This window comes from Falco biarmicus, chromosome 12 (assembly GCF_023638135.1).
Source record: "Falco biarmicus isolate bFalBia1 chromosome 12, bFalBia1.pri, whole genome shotgun sequence".
Taxonomy (NCBI): domain Eukaryota; kingdom Metazoa; phylum Chordata; class Aves; order Falconiformes; family Falconidae; genus Falco; species Falco biarmicus.
Genome location: NC_079299.1, coordinates 32549486 through 32561695, shown reverse-complemented (window position 1 = coordinate 32561695; position 12210 = coordinate 32549486). Strand labels below are relative to the sequence as shown.

At 52.6% G+C, this 12210-nt stretch overlaps 1 protein-coding gene across 1 annotated transcript; it reads left to right on the top strand.

Moving 5' to 3' along the window:
* The first annotated feature begins 2937 nt into the window (after positions 1-2937).
* LOC130157474 (uncharacterized) lies at positions 2938-12067 on the top strand. The gene is made up of 4 exons (XM_056357108.1): positions 2938-5843; positions 6569-6739; positions 7044-7216; positions 7541-12067. The coding sequence occupies exons 1-4, from the start codon at positions 2967-2969 to the stop codon at positions 7665-7667; spliced, it is 3348 nt and encodes a 1115-aa protein (XP_056213083.1). The 5' UTR covers positions 2938-2966; the 3' UTR covers positions 7668-12067.
* Positions 12068-12210: the final 143 nt, after the last annotated feature.

Here is a 12210-nt window from a genome sequence, read left to right as displayed (position 1 = left end):
GAAGGATACAGAAAAAGTTGGGATTTATCTGCCTTGCATTTGTGTCCTACCGCCCCAGTGAGCACAGAGATGAGACCCTGCCTGTCTGGAAGGGCAGCTCAGCACAGGGCTTACAAACCTCACACAGACGCAGCTCGGGAGGAGAGAAGGTGGGAATCATGCCTGCTCCACCCTGTAAAGCCGCACCAGCCTCGCTTCTTAACCGAAGGCGAAGCAGCCGAGGCCCTGCGAGCAGGCCCGGGTGAGGAGGGGCCCGGCCGGGTAACAGCTCTGCCTACGCTGCCGCCTTCTCTCCTCAGGTTTTTAAGGCAAGAGTAGCGCGTCCCCGGGCGCCCAACCCCACGGCCGGCGGCGGGCAGCGCCGGCACGGAGTGAAGGTTCGGGCGCCGGGCGGCTCGGCGGCCTGGGCCGGGGGCTGCGCCTCAGGCAGGCGGCGGCCCGGACTACAGCTCCCGGCGTGCCCCGCGGCCGGGCGCCGGGCGATGACGCCACCGCGCCGGGACGCCCCCGGCCCGTCTCCATGGAGACGCTGGCGCATCCCGGCGGCCGGGCCCCCCCCGCACAGCCATTCCCCCGTCCCCGGCCTTGAAGCACCGCCCAGTAACCCCGGGGGGGCACCCCCGGCGGCCAGGCAGCCCCCAGGCCCCCGGAAACGGCCTTGGCCTCGAAAGAGCCGGGGGGGGGGGGGGGCCAAGGGGTCGTCAGCCCGCCGCGGCCGGCACTGGCACGCAGGCGCTGGCCTTCCACCCTGTCGCAACAGGAACCGAGTTAATGGTAATGGAGGTGTAATCAATCCCCGCACCGCCCGCCCTGGGTGCGTATCCCTGCCCAGGAGGCCCGTGGGGCAGGTAACGTCACCACCCCGCCAGCACCCCCGCCCCGGCAGCGGCCCGCCACCCTGTCCCAGCGTTCGCCCGCAGGACTGTCTGTGCCCGGGTAAGGACACAGGGGCTCTGCTGTCCCTGGGCCCTCGGAATGATGTCAGTACAGGACCGTGGGGTGGGCCTGGGAACACGGCTGTGCCGCGGAGCCGGGCGGCGCTGGAGGCCTGCCTGGCATTGCGGGACTGCGGAGCTGGGGTCCACACCGGGAAAGCCGGGGGAAAAGCCTGCTGCAGGGGGAAACGCAGGCTGCTCAGCTCGTTGCAGGGCTGGGAGAAACTAAACCCGGTAGCAGCCATCCAAACCCAAGGTCACTGGTTAAAACTGGTAACTGTTACCCATTGCAAAGGATGCCAAACAATCCCACCTTTTGTTTCCCTTTTCCAGACGGGACAAAATGGAGCCTTTTTATCTCTATGATCTCGGGCTCCTAACAGAAAACAAAGTTATCCAAAGGATCCTCTGCCCCATGGCTGCACAGCTCTGCCATCTAATCCTCGCCCTGGAATGGGAAGATGGGTTTTGTCAGGCCTTTCCCAATTTAGAGAAGAATGCAGAAAAATTAGCCAAAGCCACAGAAGAACTCGCTTCTGTTGCAAGAAGGTAAGTTTGCTGGGTGTCTCCCAGGCAGATCTGGGGGCTGGGTAAGGAAGAGGAAGGGATGGCAAAGAAATTGGCAGGGAGCCTGCCTCTGTAGCCTGCCCGCCTGCACCTCGCTGGAGAGGTGGGAACGTGAGGGGTAAGGGATGGGCAACACGACAGGGGGATAGGATTTAGGAAGGGAAAAGGAGAGATAGGACAACGCAAGGATTTGTACCTGGAAGTGGCAAAGTATGCATAACCTCAGCAAGCAATGTTTAACACACCTTAATAGACAACTAACTGAACACTTCAGTGAATTTACTGAACGTTTCAGTAAAACTGGAGCCCTAATCCACAGATCAGGCACTTGCCACTGACTTATTTTGCTGTTACAGCTAGGAGCCGGTAGAGAGCAGACACCCCATCTTAAAGTGAATTTCATCCACTGCAACAGGTTCTGAAACAGTTCTTGCAAATACAACTAAAATTAATTCAAGCCCAGTTAAAGTCTGGCATGGCTAATTGTTTTGCTAAAGACTGAGACTGGCACAGCATCCTTGCTCCTACCCACCGAGGCTGGTACTTACGGGATGGCGAAGAGCTGAGTGCAGTGGCTACTGTTCCAGGTTGGCTGAGGAGTCCAGCGACAAGGTGTTCAAGGAGGAGACACGTCCTGCGGCAGAGTCCCTCGCCCTGGCAGGGAGGTGCATGCTGCTGGCAGCCCGCAAGCTCCAGGTACAGCCAGACAACCCCAGCGACAGGGAGGAGCTGGCCATGTCGGCGAAGAGGGTCTTAACAGAGACAGCGAAGGTAACCGGTGGAGGGGGCCAGTGCCGGAGCAAGGAGGGGAGGTCAGGATGGGATGCAGCAGTGGCTAAGGGTGCAGCTGTAGGAGGGACAAGAGCTGCCCTTCACAGGGACAGGGGCTGGGCCTTGGGGAAGCTCTAGCTGCAGCAATGGCTGCTTCTTCACCACATGCTCCCTAGGGCAGGTCTGCTGAGCAAAATGTGCCTCGCCTCTTCCCTACGAGGGCTGCAGTGTCATCTGAACTGCACGGGGGATGAAACAGTGAACAGGGATTCTTGAGCCCTAGCCACAGTTTTTCTCCCTTTTGTTTTTTCTGGTTAGATCCTTCAGATCAAAGATGCTGCTGGGACGAGGAGGATAATTCAGGCTGCCAGCTGGCTTCTGGAGTGCCTGAGCATGCTGCAGGATGCAGGGGACATGCCAGGACTGCTGGCTGCTTTCCAGGCCTTTTCCGAGGCCTTGCTTCTGCTGAGCAATCTGACAGCAAAGCACCTTGAGGAACTCAGAGATTGTCCTCGACAGAAGAGCTTGACCCAAACTCTGCAGCTCCTTCAGAAGTGTGTTCCATTGCTCCACGCAGCCAAGCACAGTGATCTTAAACACTCCTGGGCTCAGCGAGTCAACGTCTCCAAAGACGACGCTTTCCAGCTGACGGAGGGGACCATCAAAGAGCTCACTTCCCTGCTCATCGACAATATGGGCAGCAAGGAGCCACAGGACAGAAATGGGACCTTTTCCCAGCACATCAGCAGGCTGCTGGCTCTCCTCTTTCAACCAGACCCAGCGCACCTCTCCGACAGCGAGTTCAGTGCTCATGTGGAAGCGGTCATTTTCTACTGCATGCTTCTAGCAGACTCGTCCAGGCCAGATCTGAAGCTGGACCTGGTAAAACATTGCTGGGTTCTGCTACGGCTGAGGAAAAGCATCTGCAGCCACGTAAGCCAGCAGGAGGGACGGCCAGAGCAAAGCTGGGGAGAAAGCAGGCTGGAGAAGGAATGTCACACCATGAGAGAGGAGGTGGAGAGTCTCAACCAGGCAGTGCTCACAGCTACTCTGTGCCAAATCCTCGACACCTTCTTTGAGGGTAAGGAGCCCCTCAGGCAGTTAGTTGGAGATGCTCTTAGCTTTGCTGGTACAGGGTGTTTTCCTGCAGGACAAGAAGGATTTTTAGAGAAGCTTCAGCCCCTCACTGCCACCTTCTTCAAGCATGCCCAGCAGATGCTCAAAGTGGCAGACTTTGTTCTGGCAAGGTGCACCAAAAGCCAAACTGCCAGAGAAATCAGAGAGTGGGTAGAGTACCTGGAGAGACTCCTCGCCAGTCTCCCTCCACTGCTCACAGAAATGAGTGGAAACACAGCCCAGGCGAGTGCTGCTCAGCAACTGCAGTCCTTGTACCACGCTTGGGCTGGAGCAACAGAAAGCCTCTTGTGGTGTTTTGAGGAGACGGTCAGCATGCATGATTTCCTTCAGCTGTCCGTCCAGGAAATGGCCAAGCACAGGGACCAGTCTCAAACGGCTCTGGGAAGTCAGGATCCTGAGCAGTTCTCTTGGCATGCAACTCGCCTCACCAGCTGGGCTCGCTGGGTGGTTGAAGCTACCACCAGGTACGTGGACAGAGCCACAGACCCCATTTTCAGGAACGGCTTGCTGGTTTGGGTTGAGCAACTGGCCAACTCCATCCTTGAGCTGAAAGCGGTCACAGCCCTTTGTCCAGAGAGACTCTCCTGCCTCCAAACGAGGGATGCCTTTTCAAAGGCAGCCAGCTGCCTGATGGATACTGCTCACCACGTCCAAGATGGGCTGGATGGGTCCAACCACCCAGATATCCTCAGCCCTCTCCGGGAACAAGTGCGAAGCCCTGATGTTGCAAAGGGGCTTGAACTCAGCCCATTGCGGGCTGGGCTAAAAGCCATTACGGATGAGGCTGCATTGCCAGAAGACATCTTAAGTTGTCCGTCTTCACGACCAGGTAACTCACACCCATACACTGTTCCAAGGAAAGGAGACACACACCCTGTCATTACAGCTCTCCTAGCAGCAACAAGAGCCCATGACATGGCAGGTGTGAATGCTGCTTGCTCCGCCTTGCTTGAACTCTGCAACAGCTGTATCAACGTGGCAAAGGAAGCGCTGCCCGTTGCCAAGTCTCCCCAGGTGGAGACGCTGGGGCAGTACCACATGATTGTATTACTGACACCGTGTGTTATTTCCCTGGCCAGGGAAACAGCCCTAAGGCAGCTTCATCATTCAAGCAGACTTCTCCAAATGGCACTCACGCTCTCAGAAAGGATCTGTGAGACCAAAGAGTGTCTGGCAGCTGTGGCAGGCTCTTGGTATAGTCTGTCTCAGCAAATACTTGGCTTCATCTCGTCTGCAGACTTTCTGAGAGGCAAACAGGCTTTGGACGAGACCACAATGGGTTTAGCAGGAGCAGTTCAGTTAGCAGGACACATTGCAAGCATAGCCTGTAGTGAGGGAAATCCCATTTCCCCCAGTGTCTGGGAGAGCTTTCTACAGGTCCAAGCCAAGTTTTCACATGCTCAGACGAACACCAAAGTGTTACTTGAGAAAGCAGCGTCCTTCGAGGGCTCCTGCAGGGTGGGAAAGGCCAACCTGGAGTTGCACTGCATCAAGTGGGCTGTCAGCATGCATGTCCTGCTGGGTGCTGTGGATCGGTTCATAGGCAGGGACGTCCTGTTTCTGAGGGAGCTGAGAAGTGCCGTGAAGAACAAGCTTTGCTCACCGAGCCTCCTGGCTGCTGTGTCTGAGAACTCCCTGAGGCTGCAGGAGGCCGCCCGGCTCTCTTACTTGTCCTGCCCTGAAGACCATGGTCGCAGTGAAATCCTGGTGCTCAGGGAGGAGATAAAGGTGCTAATGGAAGCACTGCTGGATGCCTCCAATACTCTCTTGGTCTCTCCGCTCTCAACTGCCAGCTTGTACATTCGCTTTGAGCTTCTGCAGAGAGACTTGGCCCTCAGGGCCAAGGCGTTATTGCTTCACCTGGAGAAGGTCAACACCGAACACCTGCGCGTCATCCGAGATGTCGTGGGACCAGCCCTGTCCTCCCTCTCCCAAGAGGAGAGAGAGAGGAGCAAACAGGCCTTTGACGAGAAGGCAAGTCGGCTAATGGCTAATGTAGAGTGGGTCAAAACCACCCTCCAGGACATTCTGGAGGCCAGCGCTCAACTGCAATCGCAGGCAAACCTGCTCTCCCTTGCAGACCACCTTCTGGTCCTCACGTCTGATGCAGTGGGCAGCGCCAGCCAGCTCTTCCAGGGCTGCCAGGACGAAGGGCATCTCCGCCTAGACAGTACTGTCTGGTACTGGTCAGCAAAGGCACACTACCTTGTCACACAGCTTCAGGCTGCCCGGGGCATCAGCGGACATGTTCTGCAGCTCATCAGACAATGCTTACAGAACGCAGGGGACCAGCACTTTCCAAGACAATGCAACAGCAAAGCCAAGCTCTTCCCAGCCCAAGAGCCTGGTGCTCTGAGCCACACCACGCCAACAGAAACCTGCCCAGGCAGGAGCGGACAAGCAAGTGGAGCTGCCAGGGAGGCACATAAAATGGTAAAGTAGCTCCTTCCCCCATCAGCTCTTACTGCAGGGTGACAGTGAGGGCTGTCTGTCAGTCCTGGTACTCACACCACAGAGCATTAAGATAAGTGATGTTGGCAGGGACCTCTGGAGGTCAATAGTCCAACCCCCTGGCCACCATCAGTTAGATCAGGTTGCTGGCTGCCCTGCTCAGCCGAGTTCCGGATATCTGATCTGATGGGCACCCTTGCATAAAGACACGCGCATCTCCCAACGCTGTTCTGGAGGGCGGGGAGGCTGTACTGCTCTCCCTGCCCTGAAACACGACCTGTCTCTGCTCAGCTTGCCTCCCCACAAGCACCCTTTGGGAGTACCTCCAGCTCCACTCCCACAACTGCTCGGTTGTCAGGAGCTGGCAAAGGCTCCAGTACACGATCCAGATCACTTAGCACAGCAGTTTAGAGCACTTAATTGTACTTCAGAATCGTGAGCGCTGTCAGCTCATATGACAGCTACCACCCATTTGGAGATAGCTCCTGGAGACAACGGCACACAGGGTATTTGGATGGGATAGTCCCACTGTGGGTGAAGGCAGGGGAGAGAAGGGCTGGCTGGGAAGGCAGAGCAGACCCAGCGAGGTGGTGGGCAGCTCTCCCATCTCCTTTACTCACCAAAAACTGCTTCAGAAACACACAGGCAGAGGCTTCTCAGCACCAAATTCTCCAGACTTCGCATCTGTTCAGTTATTGTCTCAACAGCACCAGAACAGTCCTCCCAGCATCTCCCTTGCCAGCAGCCCTGCGAAGAGCGAGAGAGAAAACAGTGACACATGGCAGGGTGGCCCCAGCAAGATGTCCCAGGTCACCAAGGACATGGCAACAAGGATGATTCACATGACTCAGTTCCTGAGGAAGAAGGGCCCCATCTTGGTACGCAATGTTTCACCCCCTCCACCCCAGCACATTTTTTCCTCAAGAGCACAGTCAAAGCCAGTGAGAGGCATGCCCAGTGCCTGCTGAACCCCCTGCCTTACCCCACTCTTGTTAAGAGTGGCACCAGCTGTATTTATGCAAAGCACTAGAAATTACTTCCTCCTGATTAGATGTGAACTTGGTGTCCAGTCCTTTCCTTGCTTCAGAATATATCCTGGCTTCCTGGACCCTCTTCCCTGTCTTGCAAGAGTCTTTTTTTCTTCTTCTCTCCTCAAATATATTTATTTCTATTTTGTTTTAGAGCAAGGACCAGCTCGTTGCCTGTGCAAGGCAAATGGCTTCCGATGGGCAGGTGTTTGTTAGATTTGCCCACATTGTTGCGAAGCACTGCCTCGACAAGAGATGCTCTGCGGAGCTGCTGCGCGCCGCAGAGCAGACCTACAGCATCAGCAGCCAGCTTGGCATCGTGGCCAGGTGAGTTGCTGGGGTCAAGGACAATTCCTCCCAAGGCTGGTGTTCCCCTTTTCAAAGGAACAGGCAGGGTTGGTCTCCAGAGGTCCTTGATGGCTTCTGGGTGTAGCCCTTGGAGTTCAGTTACAATCCAGGGGGTTCCCTCTCCTCTTCCTATTGCTGTAAACAGCCCTTTCCTCCCCTGGTGTGCCCGCCTCTCTGGAAACCTGCTTTGAGAGCACAGGGGACAATCTTCTGGGTTGGGAGGGACTGACGGAGTACTGGCCACACAGGGGAGGAACACTGTCTGATGTTCTCCCAGTAGAATCCTTTAAAATATCTTCTAAGGGTAAAAGCAGTCACAGCAGAGAGCAAGTCGTCTTCTGAGCTGCTCGTGAGCAACACACAGAACCTAATTCAAGCGGTTTTGCACGTCCTGAAGGCAGCAGAGGCAGCATGTATCAAAGTAAGTTAATGCTGATGCCATCAAACACGTTTTGCAAGGTGAGTCCACACCACAAGGAGCTCCTGCAGCCGGACCTCTGTTGACCCCAGCTGGGGGTAAACATTCCTCCTGTGATGTTATTTTATGCCTTTCTGTCTTTTTTCTGAAGCCCACTACACATCTTTCCAGGCACTGAATCTGCTCTGTCACTGCTAGATGACTCCGAAGTCATCTTCAGCTGGTCTGCTTCCCCTTTCATTTTTGGATAGGGGAGCAGCAGCATCTTGTTGGAGGCCTTTATTTGGCAATAGTCCATGTCAGTGTTAGCCTCTATGTTGTCTCAAGGTGAGCTTTCATCAAAACTCCCAGGAGCTTCCCTTGCAGCTGCCAATGGTGGCTGACTGATCCGACTGTAAATAGTTTGTGAGAGCAGGCTTTATCTGAAAGCACTCAGAAAACAAGTGCAAGCACAACCAGACCCTCCACTGATGCAGTTTTCCATCCTGTACCCTGGCCTCCCATATGATCCTACAACTCTTGCTGAGCTCCAGCATGTCTTTTTAAGAGAGGCATGGTTTCTACTAGAATTCCGTTGGATAAACAAATCGGCTACAAGGGTGAAAAAGTTCCACCTGTGGTTAATTGCTCATGCTGCTAAAAACTTAGTATTTGTGTCCATTTTTTACTTTGCTGATGTTGGCCTGAAGTAACTGCCCATTCTTTCACCTTGACTGTCCAGATTACAAAGTCCTTTATGACCTGGCTTGTTCCCTTTGGAAATTTCCCTGCTTATCAATAACTTAACTATACTGCATTCCATTTATCTCTCTGTAAGCAGGTTTTTAACCACTTTTAAGCGTTTTAAGCATTAACAAGTAGAGAAGCCATGCCGATCACATACACATTGATGCATTCAGACTTGTGTATTATTTAAAATACTTCAAATGAGTTCATATACAACAGTACGTTAAAGCATATATTTTTATTCTAATAGGGTTTGCAACAGCCCCCGCCTGACTCTGAAGAAGAAGAAATAGCTGCTTTTTGCATGCAGTGGAGAAAAAAACTGTTGTGGCATAGAGCCAAGGAGTTTTTAAATTCAGACAGGGATGAATTAGGGCTCCGCAAGACTCAGGCAGGGGCTGAACCCACCCTGACAGCTATAGTGCAAGAACTGTCACCTCAGACGAAGAACATCCCCCAAGCATCCAAAACCTATTAAAGGACACACAATTACCGACAGCCACCCGTAAAAACAGGAAAGGGCATCTGCTGGAGGGGAACGGCATCGCTAACTGGCCTCAGCAGAACGAATGCGGCCCGCGCTGCACTCCTCCCTGCTCACATCTCTTCTGCTAGAGCTGCTCTTGCAGGACTGAAAGTGCAAGGCCTGAAAAGGCTTCTGTGTGCTGGCCACTCCTCCTGTGGCACCTTCTACCCTGCAGAGACACTGCTTCCTTCTGGCGACTGAACAAAGCAAAGGATAAAATGATGCCACACATTAGTGTATTTCCTAAGGGGCCTCTTATCCAGAATGTGTTTGCAGTTGAGTAATAAGATGCGATACCAAGACACAGAGGACATAGGAGCTGGCAAAGACTAAGATCCCATGAAAGGGAAAACAAAGGGTTTCCTGTTCAAGTAAAATATCATTCATTGATCTTTGTTACCTGGCACAGGAGTCACTGAAACCATTACTCTTGAATCAACGGCTACCAAGTGGAGCTACAGTTCTTTATATTCATATACTGCATGCCCCTGCCCAGCTGCAAGCCAGATCTGGCTCTTACATCATCAGTCAGGCTTTTTTTTTTTTTTTTTTTTTCTTTGGCAAATATTGCTAGCATTTGAAGAGGTACCTTCATCATCATCATTACTGTCAGTAACTGCTGGTTCTGCATTCTTCAGCACCCAAGATGTGAACAGAAGGATGTAGGAAGGCACTTGCAGCACTCTGTCAGCTCCTGCATAAGAAAGCCTCAGAGCCGGGAGGTCTTTCTCAGGCCCCTATCTTTAGCACACTATCAAACTAGTTTTGCAACCATCACCTTTTCCTGTAGGCATAGCAATCCCAAATACTGCACAGGAAGGGCAATCAGAGATACGTAATCCTGCGGAAGAGCCAGGGCACTGGGTGGGGCTCATATGCAAAATACGAACTCAGAGGGTAATGTGAACAAAGGCGCTACAAAAGCTGGAGGAAAGAAGAACTGAATGCGAAGGAAGACTAAGGGATAGGATCTGCCAAACAGGACTGTAATTAATTATTCTCTTCTTTGCAAGAATAAATGATTTAATTTGCACTATGAAGGATTCATGCTAGTCTTCTCATCATGGTAGAAATATTACAACAGGCTACCTAGTTTTAAAACAGGGTAGAAATCTCCCCTACATGTATTATCATGGGGCAGCAAACACCAGGTAGTGATCTAGCAATGCTCAGTTTTTCTGCAGTGTGGAGCACAGATGGGATCAGAGACAAACATTTCAGTTTCCCATCCCCAGCCCAGCAGAAGTGGGGAATATTCGACCCTGCAGAGAAACAAGACCTTTCTCCCCCAAATCCCTCTCAGCCCCAGGACTCTCTTTTACCCCAGAGCAGAACATCCAGTGGTGATGATCACCCACCTCACAGCTACATGCGTCCAGAGCATCCAGGGCCAACGACACCGGCTGCTCCCGCTACTGCTCTCCGTGTCCGTGCTTCGCAGCCTCAGAGGGCCGAGTTGCAAGCGTCCGAGGGAAGCGGCGCTCCCTGCCAGCACACTGCACTGGGGGAAGGGACAGAAAAGAGCCTCCCCTGCAAAACACAATCAATCTGCACAACAGATCAGACCTGACTTTCCCAGTGGCCGCAGCCCGTTCCAGCCCACCTCCATGTGGCAGGACTGTCCCCACCTTCCCCACGTCAGACAGTTTTTACCACTTGCGCTGTAGCAACAAACCTCCTCCATCTTTCGAGGACAAGCAGTAGCAGCGGGCACACTGGAGACTCTGGGAAGAAAGCTGCAACAAATAAACCACCGGTGGATGGAGGAGCCAAGCAGCATCCCACAGATCCTCATGCCGCAGCTGGAGAGCCCCACGGGGACCTGCTGGATCAAGGCCAAGGCTGGATCTGGGAAGAAGGAAGGAGGCAGTTAGACATGGAGACAACGAGCCGCAAGGACTAGTTGGCCCCTTCTGAATTACGTTTCCTCCTTACTCCATACCCCTTCTTCTCCAAAATAAACTGTATTGTATTAAAGATGCTGAGGTGGCAGTGGATCTCCAAGGTTCAAAGGCAACACTCTGGACCACCCTACTGGAATACACCCTGCAACTCCAAAACAGGCGCTTCACCAGAGCAATGGCAAACCGCCCAAGATCCCCTTCAGTTGTCTCAACTGTAAGGCATGTCACTTCGCTCTCGGTATCAAAGCTTTTCCTTTGACTTTCATTTTTCTAGTACTTTCCAAAAAAACACAGAGAATCCAATTCAGTGATGGCGTCAGCACCACCCTACAAGAAGCTGTAACTTCAGGTCTGAGCTGCGCATCCTGCAAGTACTTTCCACATCTAAATGTGAAACCACACGTCTGGCTTCAGTACCGTCACTTTTCCTCTTTGTTCCCCTACCAATCCACATGGCATTTCCAAACTGTTTCTACTTTTCCCTGCTGTCCAATTTGCTGGCTTCTTTTTTTGATGAAATTCTCAAACAGCCAAACTTGTGACCAGATGAAGAAGAAGTAATTATGTAGGACTAACAGATTACTTCAAAACAGCAACCACATTTCACGTCTGTTACCTAGTTTTCAATTATTTGGATTGAGCATGGTTCAAAGCATTGTAAAATCAATACAATTTATACTCTGCAAAATTAGGAAGGCCATTATTGCTTTCCACGATGTCTCCTTTGCCATGTTTTGTGCATACAGAAATCAGCAGCTTCCCTCGGTTCATCCAAGCTGTGCTCATCAATGGAAGACGACACATGTGTTCTTGCCCGTTTGTCTCACAGGCACAAGAAACCAAGACCTCAGGATTGGTGATAAGCACTATACTGTCGCAGTCGCAAAGCATTACTTGGGCCAACCAACAGAAGCAAAAAGAAGGTCACTGAGGAAGAGACTGAATGCAAAGAAACATTCTAAGTGGGCGGGAACCAGGTGGCAATTGAGCAGACGGCAAATTTTTATTGTAAACGTAGCTAGCTAGGTATGACTACATTTCCTCTATATAAAAAGCAACCCAAAAGGCAAAACAAGAGAGGCTTTGAGGACAGTTGTGCTCTCGGCATGCAACATCTTCAGAAACGAAAGAACATGCACGACATTTCTCACAGCAATACTGTTAATCGTAGTCAGAGAACAATGACGACTCTCTAAAGCAGCAGTCTGATCCTGGAACCATGCCCCAAGCTAACTCTGGCTGGATCCAGTACGAGGTTAGTTTAAACCCCCACCACCACCTGACTGTATGGTGGTGCCGTGACTGCACTGAACCCAGGTTTAGTCACCTGCATCCTTCAGACAGCCCCACTGCTCCTTCCCCAATGCTGAGCGAGCTGCCAACATGTCAACATCACAGT